This window comes from Prenolepis imparis, unplaced genomic scaffold, assembly GCF_030444845.1.
Source record: "Prenolepis imparis isolate NDT839.2.m4 unplaced genomic scaffold, iyPreImpa1.0 SCAF_14, whole genome shotgun sequence".
NCBI lineage: Eukaryota > Metazoa > Arthropoda > Insecta > Hymenoptera > Formicidae > Prenolepis > Prenolepis imparis.
The window spans coordinates 3,979,752-4,001,953 of NW_028141172.1; the positions used below are offsets into that span (position 1 = coordinate 3,979,752).

Here is a 22,202-nt window from a genome sequence, read left to right on the forward strand (position 1 = left end):
ATTAATATCTTTATTTCTAATTAATCTAGAAATATTGTTTGTGTCCCTCAAATTAAGTTTAATTGCATTTCAATTTTAATTTAATTTTGTCGAAAATTTTTGAGATTAAATAATGAAAAAAATTTGTTTATATATCTTTTCTTTTTATTTCATTTTTGATTTGACTGAATCGAATTAAAATTGAGTAATAATTAAACTTTATTAAAACAAATTTTTTTGTCAATTGAAAATTGAAGAAAATATATAGAAAAAAATATTATTTTTATATATAGAAAATATTTTTACATATAGTGCATATATATAATATTCTATATATATAAAAACTACCCGAAGCAATTTTATTTGCAAATTTTCTATATATAGAAAATATTTTTCTATATAAAAAATATGTTTTCCAAATATTTTCTTCTTTTTTCAATTCACTTCGCAAGGTTGACACGCGTCATAAGCAAGAACTGCTTCGTCGAATGCGTTCACTTTGGATGATTACCAAGAGCGAACAGCGTAAACTCGTCTTTGCATATACAAAGTGACGCACACAGATGTAACTCGACACGTGGCGATGCGACTTGACGGACACGCGGCGCGTACTCGTGCAAGGACCGAGAAAGCTAAAGGGGAGACGGCGGGTAATATCTGTTCCCGAAATACACGGGCGCGCGCGTGAGCACACGCTCTCTTCGTTTTGGATCCTTTGACGTATCGGGACTCTCAAAGCGCGGATATGCAGCTGCCAGGAAACTTTTGCTCACTGACCGGAGCCGAGTTTCCTCCAGAATATCGAACGCTATCGGGATAGCGTTGTAGATTATTGCATATGAAACGTCGCCCCTCAAAATCAACCGATTTAGCATCTCTGTTACGGATTAAATAATGGTTCGAGCTGATATAAATAGTTTAGATTGATTTTTATCGCCGACTTTTCATCAGAGAAAAAGAATCTGCATTTTTATTTTTAGCGTTCACCCTTCTGTTAATGAACTAGCACCCGAAGCAACTTTATTCGAAAAAGCTTCTTAAAATATAGAGAAATAATATTCGATGTTCAGCAGCTTCTCTAAAAAAATTGTTGCAGTGCAATGTGTCAAAAAATACACAGTTGGTACTCGAGTACTCACACATTGATGAAAAATTATGTTTTGACAAAAGGGTTAAATATTTAAATGAAGAATCGTTTCTATCGGCAAAATTGGGGAGTTAATTCTTGTGGGTCAATAAACTGTTTCTTTTGGCCCTATTTTTGAATTCTCCTATTTATCGCGTGTGATAATCCTTGACAATTAAATATAATCGCTTACCGAGAAAGACGTCGACCAGCTGCAAGTTGTGATTGGTCCTCGGTTGAACCACCATTCCGCGTAATCGGCCCTCCTTGACGCGAACTTCCCTCGTCATCCTCTCATGGAGATCGTGATATCGCTGATGGTAACCGTACTGATTCCTTGATTCGTGCAAGTCGCGATGCTCCGTAAGAATCTGCGTGCAGGCCAACAATAGAAGACCCACCAATTCCATTCGCAGCATCTTGGACATTTGCTTCGCGGATCGAGCACCAAATGTCAGTTCAACTTGAAAAATTGTCCCCAAAAGATTCACGAACAAACTTTAACCTCGAGATTTTATCTCGCAATATTAATTTAATATTCGTAGGTATTCGGTATCTTTGAAATTTTATCACAAAACACTTATTGTAATTAATTAAAAAAAGAAGGGACACTACACTTTGACACTTGGGATCTTATGATATATATATATTATGTGGAAGGAAATTATCGTAGAAAAATACTGTAATCTTTGAAAAGGCTCACACGGTGATAGGTTTTGAAGCAACGCGCGACAGGCGACGCGACTCTGAAGCAAGCACTCGCGATTGAAGTAAAAATAATTTTTCCGGCTACCGTCAGACCGGATGCGAAGGGAACGGGACTGGGACTCTTTCGGCCGTCGCTGGAACTTTTCGCTTGGGAGCTTCCGCTGCCAACGCGGAATTGTTAGAAGTTACTTTTCCGCACGTGGAGTTCACATTTTCGTAGCTGTCGGTCGATTTTCCGGACGCCACTTGATTTTATTCGAGTTACAGTTCATTGCAAAGTTCAACATGACATCTCCTCCCGGACTCGTTTTAACCGTATGCCCGGTCGACCGGAACCAGTCCATCAAATATGCACTTCATATTCAGCACAATCGACATATAATTCTGCTTTTCTTCTTTTTGTATATTAAAAAAATTATTTTTTTTTTATTAATTAACTTTTATTATGCATTTATATTTTTAATCCTTCTGTCAATTATTTATCAATAATTATAGGTACCAGTATTTTGACATATCACACTTTGACAGTTTTTTATAGTAGCTGCTGAACATTAAAAATTCTTTTTTGTTACATTTTTGGAGGTTTTTGAATAAAATTGCTTGAATACCCAGGTATCCGTTCATTGACAGAAGGATGAAATTTATATCGTGCATTTTCCATAAACCGAATCTCCCATCAAATTTGATCGATGTATCTCGATAATCGTCGTCACGTTGTCATACGATTCTCTCATTAAACGGGAAAAAATTGAGATTCAATGTCATCCACGCTTTTAGTGATTAATTGATATATCGTTGGTCACTCTATTTCTCGCAACTTTCCACGCGCGATTATTATTTTCGCACGCGTGGACACGCATTCCTTCAGTGTATTTAAGCGAAAGTACTGTACCGAGAGAGGGGAAACAAGCTGATGCACGCGATGGCACATCGCAAGGAAGAGAGAGAGCGAAGTTTACCAACAGGCGGCGCGTTCTATTTGGGGCGAAGAGTACGTGCAGTCGCGCGAGCCGTCGCTCTCTCTTCGTACGCGTGCGTTCACCCTTGTTTGTCCCGCCAAGAATATCGCCTCTGGAGGACATCGCCGAGCGCAGTTTGGACCATTTTCGACTTACAACGCGTTACCCGTCAAAAACTCTCTCCGCTCCCATATTGAACAAAGTGTATTCCCTCGGTCGGAGAGGGGTGCAGAATTAAAATTTAATGGACGTTATAATTAATCATTATTTATTAATAACTCGAAATAATTTTAATTAATTAAATAAATTATCGCTCTTAAAATATGAATGCAATTTTAATTAATTTAAAACAAAAAATATAGGGAGAATTTATAATTATTAAGAAATAATTTTAAATAAGAATCATTTCTAATTATTTCTTACTGATAACTTAAATGAAAATTATTTATAATTATTTCTTAATAATTACAAATAACTCTTCCGAATATATATATATATATATATATATATATATATATTTCTTTTAATTCAATAGACAAGTTATATTTTTCGCGATGCATTTAGCGCGCAGATAGAAGCTATTTTTGGACGAAATATTTTATGGCGTAGCGAGAAAAGATTTTGCACACGAGGAGACGTCATGATGACATCTTCGTTTATATACGGGCACGATACGGCGAGATAAGAACTTCAACTTCGTAAAGAGACGATTCGCGCGTTAACGTCAAACGACAAGTCGCAATCGCGCAAATTCGATCACGTAACACGAGCGAGATATTCGCGTTTTCCAGCATCGCGATAATAGTTCTAGTTTTATATACACTCGCGGTGTATATGTATATATATATATATATATATAATATATACACGAGCGCCCGTAATTCCGACGTAATTTACGTTGGATGAATGACATTGAGTTCAAAACTAATCCGGGAAAACGCAAAAGAGAGATAGAGCGCAACCAACTAAATCCGATATTTGGGACATTTACGATGGAAAACTTTTGAGGATTTCAACACGCTACGCGATTTTCACAGATCATATTAGATTTACCTGTCGAGCTTGTACAGTTTGCAATTCCAAATTTTCTTTTAATTGATGTGATATTTCCACGTGAAAATTTCTGGAGAGTCTAAAAATCGTTTGGCTTTAACATTTTAACGTTTCGATAACTTTTTTTTAGTCGGAGAAATTTTAATTAGATACTCTCACGAACAAAATATGTAAAGCTTTCATGGGATATTTCTATGTAATTACAGAAATTTTGAGGAATTTTTAAATAGATTTGCATCGAAAGCTGGGTTTTAATGCTGAGCAAAAAATGTCAGAAATAATTAATTTTTATACTTGAAAAAATACGTGTCTATTAAATTATATAATGTTTTCCCTTTTTGAATAATTTTAGCTTGCAGAGTTTTTTATATACATAATTATATGTATATAAAACATGTAATAAAGGACTCTTTTAAATAAAGTAAAAATTAATAGTATAAATATAAAAATCTTGAGAACTTTTCTGCAATTCCGAATTTCTTTTAATATTGCTACGTAAAAATTTTTAGAAAATCTAAAAATCGTTTGGCTTTAACATTTTAACGTTTAATAATTTTTTTATTCAGAGAAAATTTAATTAGACACTTATGAACAAAAAGTGTAAAGCTTTTATGAGATATTTCTATATAATTACAGAAATTATGAGGATTTTTTTCAATGAATTAGTATAAAAAACTGAGTCTTTAATGATGAGCAAAAATGTCGGAAATAATTAATTTTCGCACGTGTTCTCCATTTTTAATAATTTCAGCTTGCTGAGTCTTTTATACATAATTATATACAAGATATGTCTATGAAGGATTCTTTTGTGAATGAAGTAAAAATTGATAGCGTAAAAATCTCGAGAACGTACGCGGAGAAAGGAAACGCAAAGTGACGAGATTCTTGTCAGAACTTTAAAATAGAAATTTTTGCGAGACGTTTCACGCTTGTAGAAAACTCCCCGCGTTATTTTTAACGTCGACGATGACAACTACGGAGCCTCCTCGTCGAGCAGAGCCGAATTGTACATTTTTCGCGTCGATGCACACTCCTCAGGGTGTGAACTCGCAATAACGGTTTGATGCGCTAGATACGTTGCTACCGTACGTGCGAAACTATTACCTATTTTTATTTATATAAAATCATCCAATAGAGCGCACATTTATTAAATTGTTTTCCGGCCTTTGCTCTAGGTTTTCGTTATGAAATTGATGAGGAAAGAGAAGAGGAGAGAGCGAAATTATATATATATATATGTATTTTACACACACATCCTATATATTGAGAATGTATATAGTGTATTTAAAATTTCTCAAATTTTTAAATATTATAATATAAACTATAAATAATATAATAAAAATTATACATAATATATTTATGTATATTATATATTATATATCTATCTTTTTATTTTTTGTACTTTGAATATCATTTTTTACGAGTACGGCCTTCTATTTATATTCCATGATACCGAAATAAAATAAATATTTTTGGCAAACTTTTATATTTCCTTTTGTGCATGAATGTATGTATGTAGAAGTGTTGTTGAAGGATTAGGGATTGAACGAGAGAGCGTAAGCGATTATTGCAGCAAATCCTATTTTGCTGACCGCTTGTTGCGGGTAAGCTTATAGGAATTCACCTCATCCATCATTAATTTTTCTTTTTACCTCCGTCGATGTTTATGATAGATTTTCGAGAGGTGAGAAAATACCGCCACGTTATATCACGCCCCGGTTATTAAACCTCTATTGTATACCTCTCTCTTTCTACCCTTTTTTCTCTCATTACAGAGAAAAAAAGAACTTTATTCAATAAATTTTAGAAAAAAATTCTCCTCCAGTAAAAAATTATTTCGAATTACGACGAACCGTTATATCAATTACGTTGCAACAATTTCTATTTTTAGATAAAAAGTAGATACAGCCGTAAAATAGTTGAGAATTAATTTTTTACCCTCTTTTGGACGTCCTACAAAAATTTCGACGAGCAACGATAATCAATTTCACTCCATATATCGATATCTTCTCTTTTTGATAACAATGATAAGTCTAATTTTGAGATAATTACATTCCTCGCACAATTGTATCACCACATTGACACTATAATTTTGACGGTTTGCGAAATATAATATTTCGCGAAAAAAAATAAAATTTAGATTTTCGTAATTGTTGAATAAAATCGACGCACTTAACTCCTCATTTTTTTAACGCGATAACAGCGCGAAAAAGCTCGTTTTGTCCCGGCGAATCTCGCAAGCGAACTGAGCCAAAGCGTGTGCGAGAAACGTTTCTAAAATTAAATCACGAGTTTTCGAACGAAGCGCCGCCAAGGCGAGGCGAGTTTCGAGCTTTCGTTTTGGATGAAACCGTCCTCGCGTTGTTCGAAATTTTTCCGCGGATATGCATCCCGTCTATATACTGTCATCTGGATGCGGAGAGGCATCGACGAGAAGAAGGATACTTGTACCGGATGCTTGTTTGCTCGTTGATCCGCGAGAATGCGAATCGCGAAAGCATAAAGCCTGCAACTTGAAAGAGACGTGCTTTAGCGAGCATCTTGATGAATAACATTGCGAATAATATCGCTCTCGTCCTAAGTTCTTGATAAATTTTTTTGGAACATGTATATACATATACGTATATTTCAAAAGTCGGAGTAAAATTATTGAAACTAAAAAATCAAAGAGTGCTAAGTTTTTAAAGTTACAAAAAAATATTAATAAAATAAACCTTCGTTCAAGAATAAAAAATAAAAATACGTGAGGTAATGTATTACGTTATACTGTCTAAAGGGCGATTATGTTTAAAATTAATAGAAAAATTAAGAATTAGAAATTAATAGAAAAAATTAAAAATTTATACAAAAATTACAAATTAAAAAAATTTTTAATTTGAATTAATAAAACTTGGCGTTGCTAAACTAAACACACAATATTAGAATTAACGTATTCTTAAATATGTATTGCAGTTATTGCTGTACTAATTGTAAATTAAATATAATTCTATAAATTTCGATCTAAATTATATTTATTATTTATTGAGTTAATATATATTTTGAAATTTAGCAACGCCAAGTTTCTTTAATTCAAATTTTTTAATTTTTTCATTTGTATTTGAAATTTTTGAATAAATTCTTAATTTTTAATTCAATTTAATATTTCTTTATAATATAATATATTTAAAAAAATTTATATTTTTCAATTGGCGCAATTTTTTCTAACATCATTACCTTTATAAATTAAAATGACACTAATTTGTAAATATATATAACAGTTTCTTTTTTTAATTGACGTATGTACTTGTTCAAGTTGACTCGAAATTTGATTAAATTTACAGTGAATTGAAATTGTATCGAGCTGAGTGAGGCTACACTTGAATCAACCCCTATTGAATAAGATTTCACTTTGATTCAATTAAACTTCAGTTTGATTCAACTAATTTTGTACAAATAAAGATTATTTATTTTATATATAGGTATATATTAATATATATGTATATATAAATTATTTACTTTATATTTTCGAGACGAATGGGTCTCCGTTAACGCGTGTAATAACGCACAATTCGGGACTCTCGTCGGGCGAAGGCGAAACTCGACGGAAGTCGCCGGTGAGCTTAATGCGCGTAAGGGGTTCGCGAAATTAGTTTTGTATCTGAATTATCCGCTCCGCTCATCTACGCATGTATATACGTATATTCGCAGCGTATTCACGGGACGTAACGACGTGTTAAATCCACGATAAGAAGGCTTTGAGGCGACCTTCTCCTCGGGATGCGATGTGCGAGGTTTGGGCTGCTACCCGACGAGTAGCTCCTCTTCAGAATCATCTCATTTACGTTAATGAACTTAGCTCGTCTCCCAGACACAAAGGGGACGGGAGGAAAGGATAGGTGGATGCCGTCTAGGATCTTCACCTAGATGGATTTTATAACTGGGGAAGTTTAGCTCTTAGAGAGTTTAGAAACTCTCTCTCTCTCCTCTCGGAAGAGACGCCTCGAATTTTTAATCTTGTTTCCTCGGATTCTTGATATTAAATTTTTGAATTATTTTTTCATACATTTATTTATAAGCATCATTCCCCCCCCCTCTCTCTCCTTTTCTCTCTGCAACTGTGTCATATGAAATCCTCATTTATCGAATTCTCTCGAAATATCGCGATCGTTCAACCCCCGGTGAGGGAGGGAGGGAGGGGAAGGCACACAATTTCGGTCTCTTTATATCTCTTTATAATACTATATAATAGAGGATTTGCCGCGACGTCGCCCTTAAAGCCGCTTCATAAGTTTGATATATTATTCAGAATAAGCCGAATCTCGGGGCGTACTTATTTTACCGACCAAGTTGATAGCAAGGATCATGAGGATCCCTCGCCATATTCGTCGTTCCATAATGCACAATGTGGCGATGTTTTCGTCGCGGGATTAAGGCCAAATGACGAAATGTCACATGTTTCTCTCCCTCCTCTCGAGAAACGTCGATGTCTCTCATTACATTCATTTACCTTGAACTCAAATTTATTATATATATTATATATATTGCATTATTATTAAAATCTTTTTATTACATATAAATTATAGATATCTTATTTTTTTTATTAATATTATTATAGTTTTTATATATTAGTTTTATTAGTTTTTATATTATTGAGATTATTATTTTATTTTATTTTATTTATTATTGATATTATTATATTTTTTATTCTTCTTTTGTCTCTCAATAGAAAAAAAAGAGTATTTTTGGAATGTGAAATAATGTCGCTTCTTGGTTAGAGAAATGAAGAGCTATATATATTATGTACCTAGTAGCAAATATTGTTACTTGCAGAAGCTCACTTTTGTTTGTATCTTTTTGGTCGAGCGAAAAGTCGTTGGAACGTAAAACTGGTTGTTTCCATGGATATTGCAGAATTCTCTACGGTGTAATGGTTATTGGTTGAAATCTATGGCGAAATGTTGGTGCACTAGCTACATGAGAAGCTGTATCGTTATCGTTACACTTTAGAGCTCGTAGGGGAAATTTCAGATTTCACGCAATATTATTTTTTCAATTTCCGAAATGCTCGTTCATCGCTTTTCATTTGTATAGTCGTTCTTCGATATTTCGCCTCTATAACTTTCATATCTTCGAATTCCCACCTCGCTCTATCTCATTCAGAGGTGTTCAAGATCCAAGATTCTGCGCGAACCAAGATTAGATTCTCTCGATTGTCCACGTAATTTCCAGGTGATTAGATTTGTAGCTTAGCGCTCTTTCTTGTTTTGTTCTTCTTTCTTCTTCTTCTTCTTCTTCTTAAGTTCTTTGATCTCCGGAGGATTTAATTTCCTCGAAAATTACAAGATAAATCCCGCTATTTCTGGATCCCTCTTCTCGCTTCTCGTACGTGCTACTGCAAGACACGGTTTTGCGATCGAAGTGCGATTTATTACCGGGCGATACCGGCCGCACGCTGCGTGATTCGCGCAGATTTAGCGGCGGCGTCTGTAGCCCGAGAGTGCCCGAGATTTATCATCGCCACGTATATGGAGTATAGAAGGTGCCTTCCGACACGGGTTGCCTACCTCGCGGGTGGCCTCCGCGTCGCGATAAATCAAAAGGCGGACGGCTAAGGGCGCGCTACGTGTCGCCGGAAATGACCGGCGAAAGCCCAACAAGGAGTGTCTCTGGTTTCTCTCGCGCGAAAAAGCACCGCCGACCATTTCACCCCAAATGAGACCTAATACCTTGCTTGGATTTTTCGGATTTCATGCTTTTTCAAAGCACAAACGTATTGATAAAGGAACTGTGCCCAATATCTCAGTACACCTTCGCCTAATATCGTATAGTTGTATTTCTCTATTGCTAAATGCTGCACTTTTTTGGAGACTGTCTTTATTGCTTCTCCTTTGTGCAGTTGTAACGTTAGTCTAGTTGTGGAAATGAACGAAGTAGTCAGTTTGGTGTGTATTATTTCAGTTTTGCTTACTTACGAAAGTTTCGGCGTACCTGTGTTTGGGCAGGTGTTTTGAATGAAAAGGTACATGAAGATATTTTTTTCTTAATATATATGCCTATAGAATATAATTTTTAATTCATTAATAAATGTTTAGTTGTTTACTTTTGTATTTTCGTTCGGACAACCATATTTCTTTTATGAATACTTGCTTAATATCGTACATCTATTGATATTGATATTTAAAAATATGTGTGATTTCAGTTTAAAATATAATCTGTCAGTAAATTGATTTTAAATTATTATATTGTAATTTATTTGTATTTTGTGTTGAAATTCTAATTTATTTTATGTGTTATTTTTATGAAACTGACGTTTCTCTAAAAGGATTTTTCTTGGATTTTTTCTATATGTATTAATTAAAACAATTTTAATGAATTAAAATTGATGTTTTTTTCAATAATCTAGCCTTTAAAAAATTAAAAACGAGATATACGATATAATAGAAGAATATAATATGTCCAACATCAAAAATTATTTTTTACATTTCTATTAAAGAAAAAGATTATATTATCGAAAAACCTTTTTTATTTATTAAGTTAGAAGTTTGTGTAAATCACGTAACGTTTATTCAAATTTTTATTTTTTAAACAAAATTTTATCCAAATACGAGGCTTTAATAATAGATCCAATATTAGGCAGACTTTCCTTTCATTTGAAAGATGAAATTAAATAAGAAGTCTGAATAAAACGAGTGAACAATTTTCTGTAAATTTCATTTCCAAGTAAAAACTTGGACGAAGCATGATGCAGAGAATCAAGCATCTTATAATGACAATCCAAAAAATTGGAAATCTGACACATTTAAAATATATACAGATCTTCTAAGAATAATTTGCAAATGTAGAAAATATGTAAAAGTACAAAGATCTAACAATTAGTTGCAGGAATTAATTTGCATTTCCTTGTTAAGGTTTACGTTTAATTATCACAAGCAGCAGCGAGAATACTTATCGCACTTGTATTCGGTATCGAGGCGGGTAAAAGTATCGCTGGCCAATTAAAAACGAAGCGACGACGATCGGTTTCCGAGGTGTCGTTCGATGAAATTCTTTACCCCCAGGTTGTATTTCTTTACCCCCTTAATACCCAGGTTGTATTTCTTGCTGAAAGGGCGCGTTTCCCTTTTTCCCTTCCGCGTGATTACTCGCGCCAAGTTGGACGACGAGGACGAGAGAGGAGATGAAGGGGGGGGGGGGCTCGTCCCCTTCAATTTGGAGGAGAAAAAGGAGGGCATAATGAGCGGCAGGGATTTAAAAGCTAATTAAACTTCGCTGGGAGGGTCACTACTCTCGCCTTAGCTAAGTAGAACAATTTACGGTAGCTCGAGGAGGAGCGTAGCAGCAGACAACTTGGCAAGGGAGATCGAGAGGAAGGAAATCTCGCAACCACTCTCAGAGGAAGTCCGATAAATACGAAAAGCGAAGAGAGAATAAGAGAGAGAGAGGGGGGGGAAAGAGATCAAAGATAGTGGATAATGGGAGCTTTGTTGAGAGAAAATAAGAAGCGGAATTAAAATTAAGTTCGCTATAATAAAAATATATTGGACGATGACATTGAATGATGCTTGATTTAATAACTTCTTTTTATAAAACAATGAAAATTTTTTTTCAGAATCTGGGACATGGGGGGTAAAAAAAATCTTTTTTGTATATTACATTTTCTCCGTGTTTTATTACGAACTGTGATTCTCCTTTTTCTGTGTAAAATATAATATGATATAATATATAGTATATGTATATAATAATATTTTATATATATATATATATATATAATATTTATAATATATATAATATTTATAATATACGAGTATATAATATTTATAATATATATAATATATAGGATGTTTCCTAAGTAAGTACAAAAAATTTAAGAGGATATTCCTTGGCTTATTTTTATAAAGAAGGTCTTATAAACATAAACCTTAAACTGGTTCATTTTCAAAATACAAAATGTCAAAGTTGTGAAAAAAATATAATATGAAAAATAAAAGGATGGAGTGGGGATAAGCTGACTAGGCACACCAAACTTCGAATTTTCGAAATATCAAATAATAATGCAGATAATTTGTTGATATACATAATTATTAATTTTTAATTTACAGTTTTTACAGTTGGTAATTTCAATGTTTTACTTTAACTCTTAAAAGCGGTTCATTGTTTTAAGAAAACACAAGAGACAATTTTTGTAGAGTTTCAGTTCGGAATTTTTTTAAATTGTTAAACTTGGAAAAACAGTGGCGTACCATTTTTTTATTAAAAAAATATAATATAAGTAATCATACGCACGACCCTGGTGGATCTAAAAATGTTTCATCGATACTGGAAAATTATTTTTAATCCATATATACGTGTACCAAGTTTGAATAAAATATCTTTAAATATGTTCGAGATTTTCAAACTTTTCATATTTTTTTTCACAACTATGACATTTTGAAAACGAAGCAGTTTAGGACATATATTTATAGGAATTTTCCTTTATAAAATAAGCCAATGAGTATTCTCTTCAATTTTTTGTATTTCAGAAACTCTCTGTATATATAATATATACAATAAATATAAGTATATAATATATATCACATAAAAATATCAAAGAATCAGTTTATAAATAAATACGTGTAGCGAGAAATGTGTAACCGGGAAATATTACTGTGTGCGAAAGGATTTTTCTCCTTCGTCAGCATTTTTTTTACCCCATCTGGCCTGATGTCCCGCTTGATCCATCATGTACGCTGTCGAAACCGAAAGCGCGGACGTTGCCGAGGTAATTAATATCCTTTAACGGCCGTGAAAGCTCCGCTCGGTGCGGTAATTAAATGGAGTCCGGATCTCTCTCTCTCTCTCTCTCTCTCTCTCTCTCTCTCCCTCGTACGAGTGGCACGCACGTGTCGGCACGCGCATCAGACACGTGTAAAATGCACGCGTGTTTTCTTCGAAGTGGCGGCACGGATCGATCGATCGAATTTGGCAGCTCGAAATTGGGTCGTTTGAACCGAATTCGATAGATCTCTCTCTCTCTCTCTCTCTCTCTCGCTTTGCTCGGTTTGCTATCAATCCATGCGTATGAATGGGAGCCTCGGTATCGAAAAGTCCGTTGTGTTGTTGCTCTTGTATAAAGGGTCGACTACAAATATTAACATTGCGGATTTAATTGACCCGGATACATCGGATGCGCAATTTTTGCACGCGCTGCGTATATCTATTTTCTCGCGAATATAGCCGTAGGGAATATCGTCATTTGCAGAATTTGCGAAAACGGAATTATGGATATACTATATATAATTATGTGTACGAGGTAAAATTACATGAAATGCCCGTTATCAACTATATACGTCAGCGTATTTAAAAAAGAAAAAAAATGTTACGAGAGGCGAAAGATAAAGGGAAACAAAGGGGCTCGGGTTCAAATTTAAAATAAACTCGGATTCGAAACAATATCGAATTATTAAGGACCATAAACATGTGAAAAATCAGTATTTATGATTATAATTGTACGTCGGCCGGTTGATTAATTATTTAAATTTTCAACGCACGATATATGTAACGGCGGGGTTTGCCCAACGAAATAGGCTGAAATTTTAATACATTGTATACACTATATGTAATAACGTCTGGTATAAACACAAATAGAGAGAGGAAGAGAAAATATGTTTTAATTTTTTATATATGTCTTACTATTTGTTGTGTTTTTTCATTCCAAATATTTTTACTGATTTTTTTTGTACATTTTAAATACTTTATATTACAATAAATTTCATTATATCAATTAATCTAATTTTATAAACATGTCTGTCGATTTTTTCATATTTACCTTGAAAATGTGTCCTCAAATCTTTTTAATAGTTTAATCCTAATTTTTAATTACATTTTTAATAAACAAGAAAAATTAAAATGTTTTCCTCTACATCTATGGTAGAAAAAAAATAATTTTATCCGGATAATAAATATACAGTATATGGTACAAATAAAAATAAAGGCAAATCTCAAATAATTAATTTTTAAATTTATGTACAATCGCGAATTGAAATTACAATTTATGTGCATATACATCATATAATTTAATATTTAAAATTAAAAAGCGCGCGTGTGACTTTTACGAAAAGAGAAAAAAAGATCCTGGAAAAAAATGTGATTGTCAAGCGATTAAAAAGCTCGACGGAACCTTCCTCGTCTGTATACACGGTTTTAACACTTTTAATACTCGCCGATGCGATGAACCGTCATGAATATGCGTATTAAGCTCGTGGAAAACACGAATGGGAGCCCTCTTAATAGAATTTAATCTCATCAACCCCGCTTCAGTGTCGAACTTATGTGGGACGCGTGCGAAATAATTAAATGTTCTGCAGCAGTTGCAGCTGCAAAATTAACGATTTTTTTCGCGCGAGGCACTAAACGCGCCTGTTAAAACGATAAGCATATAGTTATCATTTTATATAACTTCGCTGTATCTTAAATTATATAAAAATCCGGAAATTCTTCTCTCAGAGAAGAATCTGCGAAAATATCGTAGATGCGTATCCTTAGAATAAATTAAATATGCGTGTGATATACGTTTGGTTGTAAAAAATTGTACGCGAAATAAAATAAACGCTTAATTGTGCTTCTCGAGCATAGAATCACGAATGCAGTTTACTCGAATCTATATATCTATGTCTGATGCTTTTCGAAGAAGGAATTTCATAAAAGTGCAATTTGTTCAATTTACCAATGGGAGAATTCCGCGCGTGAGAAGCACTACAAAAAGGAATGAAATAATAAAACGCGCGTTTCTCTCTGTCTCTTTTTCTCTCTATCTCTTCTTTCATAACGCATGCGGCGCTATGCATAATGCCGTTTTGAATTACATCCGATATGGGTAGCAATTTTTAAAAATAAATGAATAAGGCTCTGTATTCGACATATAAAAAAAAAATTATTTATTAAAAGAAAAATAAATAAAGAAAGAAGTGACAGAGCCAAAGCGCAGGAATTAAATGTCAAAATTAAATATATTATAAGAATAAAATTATCCCGTGTATAATATTTGAATATTTTGGTCCACTTTCGAACACTTCTCTCTCTCCCTCTCTCTTTCTTTTCAGCGAAAAATTAATAATATCTTTTAATAAATAAACCGTAAAGATAATCTTCAGTTTTATTATCAAGATAAAATATGCGCAATGCATATTGATATAATCAAATATTAATTAGACGAGGGAGTCTGTTTGGCAAATCTCCTTTTAGCGATTCCTGTTATTGTGAGATGGTATAACAAAGACTGTGATGTTTGTTCCTTCAATAATGTTGTGTTTAAAAATACATAATGCCTAATAAAAAGCGGGGATCAATAAAAGCAAAAAATTATTGAAAAGAAAATGTATAAAGACTGCAAAGGTAAATTCATTAAACAGTATCAGTCACTAGCGGATTCTGACGTCGATAATGGGGGGGGGGGGGTTTGCAAAATTATTTTATTTAATATTTTTGGTTTCATGATTAGCTTTTATTCCAGGATCAACGACATCGATAGCTCTTTAATGTTTGTTCTTCTTTATTTATATTTTTTAAACAAATTCAGCAAAATTGTTTCTTTAAATTTGCAGGGGGGGGGGTTAACCCCCTCCCCCCAGGATCCGCCAGTGTATATATATATATATATATTATATAGATATAAAGAATTTCGCCTAATTATTTTCGTGCAACGAAATTATCTCATCATTTCGTCGTATGTCTGACTTAATTTAAACTTAACTCCTTGAATGCGTAATGAGTACAATTTCCAGTGTATCTTATACATACATATTGTATATATATTATATAGATATAAAGAATTTCGCCTAATTATTTTCGTGCAACGAAATTATCTCATCATTTCGTCGTATGTCTGACTTAATTTAAACTTAACTCCTTGAATGCGTAATGAGTATAATTTCCAGTGTATCTTATACTTTTATATATATATATAATATATATAAAATATATATATAAAATATATATATATATAAAAGTATAAGATCCACTATAAATTTAACTCATTACGCATTCAAGGAGTTAAGTGTAGATTAAGTCAGACATGGGATTAATTTCATGCACGAAAATAATTAGGCGAAATTCTTTATATATATATATATATATATATATATATATATAATATATGTACAATATGTATGTATAAGATACACTGTAAATTATACTCATTACGCATTCAAGGAGTTAAGTTTAAATTAAGTCAGACATACGACGAAATGATGAGATAATTTCGTTGCACAAAAATAATTAGGCAAAATTCTTTATATATATCTATATAATATATATATACAATATGTATGTATAAGATTGACTGTAAATTATACTCATTACGCATTCAAGGAATTAAGTTTAGATTAAGTCAGACATAGGATGAAATAATGAGATAATTTCTTGCACGAAAATAATTAGGCGAAATTCTTTATATATATATATATATATATATATATATATATAATATATACAATATGTATGTATAAGATACACTGTAAATTGTACTCATTACGCATTCAAGGAGTTAAGTTTAGATTAAGTCAGACATAGGACGAAATGATGAGATAATTTCGTTGCACGAAAATAATTAGGCAAAATTTTTTATATCTATATAATATATACAATATGTAAGTATAAGATACACTGTAAATTATATTCATTGCGCATTCAAGGAATTAAGTATAGATTAAGTCAGACATAGGACAGAATAATGAGATAATTTTGTTGTACGAAAATAATTAGGCGAAATTCTTTGTATATATCTATATAATATATATTATATAGATATAATATATATTATATAGATATAATATATATTATATAGATATAAAGAATTTCACCTAATTATTTTTGTGCAATGAGATTATCTCATCATTTCGTCCTATGTCTGACTTAATCTCTACTTAACTCCTTGAATGCGTAATGAGTATAATTTACAGTGTATCTTATACTTATACATATATATACACTATATAGCGGATCCTGACGTCGATAGCTCTTTAATGTTTGTTTTTCTTTATTTATATTTTTTAAACAAATTCAAAACTGTTTCTTTTAATTTGCAAGGGCCCCCTCTCTTGCAAATTAAAAGATATATTAACTGATACCACTGGCGGATCCTGAAGGGGGAGGGTTGAACCCCCCTGTTCAACCCCCCCCCCCCCCTTCAGGATCCGCCAGTGGTATCAGTTAATATATTACCAGTGTCTTACATTATCACTAATAAATAATTAAATTCTGAATATTTATGTTTGTTTCACAATTGTTACAAGTTATGAAAGTCGTTATCTAAAAAATAATAATAGAAATAAAAAGATCTTATCCCGACTATCAATAGGTTAATGATAAAATGTAAATTTGTACAAGCGGCAATAGCGATTTTTTAATAAAAATGTGCGACGCGCAAACTCGTATTATTTATTTTCGTTTTTTTCGCCATATTTAAAAATCAAATTTATTAAAATGTAAAATAAATTTATACACTTTAACAAATTTATTAATCTATTCTAACAAAGTTTTCGAATAAAATTGAACATATTCCTGCATTTTATAAATAGATCTAATCAGAAGTATTAAATAATTTGTTTAATTGAAATAATTAATTTCACTCGATAAAAGCATACTGCCACATATCTATTTTAGATTGATCAATTTTTGATTATTCTATTCTTACAGTTTTATATAGTTCTGACCACATAGTTTTTCATTTTTTAAGAATTCTAATAAATAGTTAGTAACGTTAATTATTTTTTCATTAATTTACTTTATTATATTATTTTTGATTAAAGAGAGAGGCATACACGTTTCTAACGTATTTATATAGAACGCTGGTCGATTTTCAAGAGAGAATGTTTTATTTATTCTATTAGTTTTTTTTTATATTCCTAATTATATTCTTGTATTTTCTAAATAATAAATAATTATAAATATAATTCGAATTAAGAATGTTCCCTAAAACAATTGAATGGCAAGATTAAATTATTAACATTACAATAATCCCTTCGTGATACATTAATCGTATAATTAATTTATCTATACTTTAAAATGCTTTATAATATTCCGCGTAAATGTACATATGTATATGTATATGTCATAGTACGTAAAATATTTCAACAGCAAAGTATTTATAACAATCAATGGTATGCGGTCTTGGTGTCGTCTAGCGTGTTATTGTTGACATTCTTCGGCTCTCATGTACCTATCAGCTGTTATCATTCACGCGCCGACACTCGAGCAGGAAAGTAGTGATGCGAGAACGTCGAATTCCTATTCTTAACGCGATCGCGATAACTAACGGGAATTAATCTGTTCTGATTAATATAATTAATGAATAATTAATTTAATAATTAACATATTATATATTATATTGTATATTATATATTATATATTATTGTGTGTGCACACACCTGAAAGAAGGAAGAAATTTAGATGAAGCATCGGACGCCGAACAATCCTGGATTTATTATTTTATATATTAGAGTTGTTATATAAATCACATACGCGCATTAATTCGGTTCGTTTATCGCTGTGTAATTTAAACAAAAGAAAATTAGAGAGAAATCATTTTATCAATACTATTTTTTATAAATATTGTAAAAGCGTGTATTTAAAAAAAATAATTTTTTTTTCAGAATTTATAAAATTATTCCATTATACTGCCATTTATTATTTTACGCATAGAATATAAAAGTCGGTAAAATATTAATTTTGAGTGCTACTATAATTTAAATTTTATATTTGTATGTTACAGATCAACGTAGTTTCAATGTCGTCAACTCTGCTGTTACACATCGATCGGTGAGTAATAAAAATTTTATTTTATTTTGAAGTAACGGATCTGTAAAAATTGTAATTTCAAATAATATGTCTGGACATAGAATGTGTTCTCCAACAATATAAAAATATAACAGACAAATATGCGACATTTCATATAGATCCGTTGCCTTAATAATTCTTGAATAATTAAGGGTTTAATAAGACATCAACTTAAATAGATTTATAGTAAAATTTCGTTCATACGTATATCCAAGAATAAAATTATTACATTGAAATTTTAATTTTTTTGGAAATGTTACCTGTAAATAATGATTGAGCAAGAAAAATATTTTCAAAATAAAAGTATAAATAATATTTATTTCAATTTTTTGCACATATAAAATATTTGTTTCAATTATTTCATTTATAAAACAGTTTTAAAATACGATCTAATATTCATAACCAGGGGCGTCCGCCGATAGAGGGTTAAAATGGATAACAATTTCTAGTACATATAATATATGATATACATGATACAAATGACATCACACGCACACCGTTCGTATGGCGAAAGATAAACGATCCGAAATGTCTTACAATTGTAAACGAGCGTAAATTCACGTTTATCTGGCGGCGAGGATAATGAGCCGGTGGTAGAAGAAATTTATCTCCTCTTTCGAGCTCTAAAAATCAAGTTGAAATAAGGATATGCAGGATATAGAAGCTACGAAAGGTAGATCCAGAAGAATTGAACACAAAATACGATGATGGATATAGAATTATGTCAAGCCTGCAGAATTAAGGGGACTTTCCCTTATCAATATAAGACACATTCCCAAGAATGCCTCCCTGTAGCACGAGAAAGCGACATCGATTTCTTGGATTTGGATGCTCACTGGTAGTCCGGGCACGAATCTCTCGCGTCACACCCTGTCGACTTCCCGACCCTTGTCTCGAGTCCTTTTCAAAGGACTGTCGCATCGTGTGACACCGTTAAGAGATGTCAGTTCTCTCCCCTCCGCGCGCTTTTGTTTTTGCTTTACCGCGAAAAAATCTCGTATTCACCACCGATTGGGTGATTCCAGTGTCAGGACCAGGACACCAGTGTTTCATGATTAATAGGTTTCTTTGGTACCGATAAAAAATAATATCCCTGTCACTTTCCTTAGATACCTCTTTCCTCTCAGATCTCTTCGCTAAATCTAGAGAATCACTGCTAAAGATTTTCGGGATTCTTAGGAAAATTGTTACGGAAATAATCTAACAATAAGCAAAACGGACGCGCAAGATTTTATGTACCTTTGATAAATACCAGGATTAATTTTACTTTCTTGACTTGTCAAACATATCGTTTAAATTTACGAAACATTATTCTCCTCTCAGAGTCAACTATCTACAGATTTCAGAATTGATTCCAATATTATTTCTCTTTCAAATTTTGTTGAATCTATCATTAATAACATTTTTTAACTCTTGGACGAATTAAATACAAATTAAATGCGAAAGAAGACTTCTCAACTTTTCGCGAACTTTTCGCTTCGTCTAGCAATAAGCGCATTCTTGTATTCTCGGACCGGTTTCTCAGGAGTTCTCTTTGCATCCTCGGAATCTCAGATTGGCGTACGCTTGTCATTTCAACGGCGTCCTTGAGTTTTTGCACGAACGAGTCCTAGGGAAGGTTGCCGTCCTCGTGTCGCAAACGAGAAGCGGATTTCCGCTCGACTTTGTGGCCGGAGGCGACCAATTTTCACCCCCCTACCCCTTCCCACCCTCAAGGAGCCGCACGACGTCCCTCGCGTTGACATTGCAAATATTTAACCGGGTCCCCCCCCCCCGGCCCCCATCGTCCTCAGCCATTTCTCCGTCCAATTATTCTTCGTATCTGCCCGAGCGATAAAGTCGCGTGCGCTTCTGATTTTTCCTCCGGAAAAAAATTTCTCAGAAAATTGGTCCTTTCTCGACGGCGAAATAGAAAATTATAGTTCTTAATATACAATGTACAACGCTATGAAAACGTGACGTGCGAATGATATGCAACACATAAAGTTGAATAAGGCACTCTCTATAGTCTCAAGTTGACGCTACGTGAAGAGATAACTAGCGATGGGATTAAATATCTCACGAGTAGGTTCAAATTTGTTTCATGGTTTCGAACTCTTTATAATTATTTTTGAAAAATAGTTAAATTTTTTGAGAAATTTGAACCTGGACGAGATAGATTCGAACTCTTTATAAATACCTCAAAAACAAGAGCAGTATTTGCGAGTATACATTCAAACCTCAAGTATGTTGGAATCTTTTATGAGTATTTGTGATAAAAATTTGAGTACTACTTGTAAAAAATTCGATTCTTTACGAGAGAAAGTACTTACAAGTACTATTTCGAATCTCGCAGGTACTCGATCTAAAAATTCGAACACAATTATTCTAGATTTAATCTACTTCTCAAGTGTATAATATATAATATATATATTATAATTATATATTATAAATTATAAATATAATAATATAAATATTATAAGTAAAATAATATAAATATTATTTCTTACGAGTATTTATTCGAATCCTACACCGAAAAAACTGTTTTCTTGAAATTCATACTTAATAAGTCCTCTAATAGATATTCTTAATAAATAAGGATATTTCCGTCTTTACGTGAAGCTTTTTGGAATATCCTCTTAAATTAAGAATATATTCTTAATTTTTTACTATATATTCTTGTATGTTAAGAATATCTAATAAGAATATCTAATAAGAATATCACTTTTTAGAGGATTTTCCTCTTAAATTAAGAGGATCCTTTTGGCACCTATATTTTAGTGGAAAATATTATAAAGATAAGTGATATGTACTTAAGATAAGAATAAATTTTTTTTGGTGTAGAGAATGAAACTTGATTATCGGATGGAACACGGATACTTCCGTACATATTGAACTCGATCCCATCCCTATAAGAATAATGCTCTGTACCAAGGGATGACACTGCATTAAAGGGTTTATTCGATCGTGCGCGATTTTCCGAAAGCGAGGAATAATGCTGCGAGATAATTCACGTGGCTTTGGCGCGCCGGGAAAGAGTTTGTTAACGAGCGTAACTACGCGGTAAAGTGCGAAGGCGATGTTGAATGCGGGAGCGAAGCGGAATTTCGCGAGGAGGAGAAACTCTTTGCGCAGCTGCGCCCGGCTTCCGGAAATTCTCGTTAAAAAGTTCCCCCATTTCGTTCCCCGTTCCGTGCATTTTCCGTTGTCCATCGTGCGGAGATTCCGCGCTAACGCTGCCAACGATTTTTGTCAAATAAATCCCGCTAATTTATTCGAATTGTTATTTATTGACATTTACATGCCTGCGTTGATTTGGTAATCACTAATTTGTTGGGAGAATTACAAAACTGACAAACTCATTGGCCCGTGCATTTTTTACAGTTAATTAATTCATCAGATTCGGGTTATTTGAAAATTAATAAAATGATCTCTATGCACTAACCATTCTTTAAAGTTTTATTATAGAAACTGTCTCACACACCGATAATCATGCGGTAATATTTTCAAACTAATTTAACATATGATAATATTTGTTACATATTAAAAGCAATGACAATTGCACATGTTAAGATTAATATGATACATAAAATTTACTTTAACTATAA

At 32.6% G+C, this 22,202-nt stretch overlaps 1 protein-coding gene across 5 annotated transcripts in view; it reads right to left on the reverse strand.

Moving 5' to 3' along the window:
- Window positions 1–6,056, reverse strand: part of LOC145945686 (uncharacterized) — a 61,247-nt gene extending 55,191 nt beyond the window's left edge. For 2 of the 5 annotated variants that reach the window (XM_083054791.1, XM_083054786.1), the window contains exons 1-2: window positions 5,764–6,056; window positions 1,299–2,208 (exon numbers count right to left, since the gene is read on the reverse strand). In XM_083054791.1, the coding sequence (XP_082910917.1) occupies window positions 1,299–1,533 (235 nt within the window). In that variant the 5' untranslated portion in view covers window positions 1,534–2,208; window positions 5,764–6,056. The remainder of the gene's footprint in view (window positions 1–1,298; window positions 2,209–5,763) is intronic. The other 3 variants (XM_083054790.1, XM_083054788.1, XM_083054787.1) reach the window with 3 other exon arrangements.
- Between the last annotated feature and the right edge of the window lie 16,146 nt (window positions 6,057–22,202).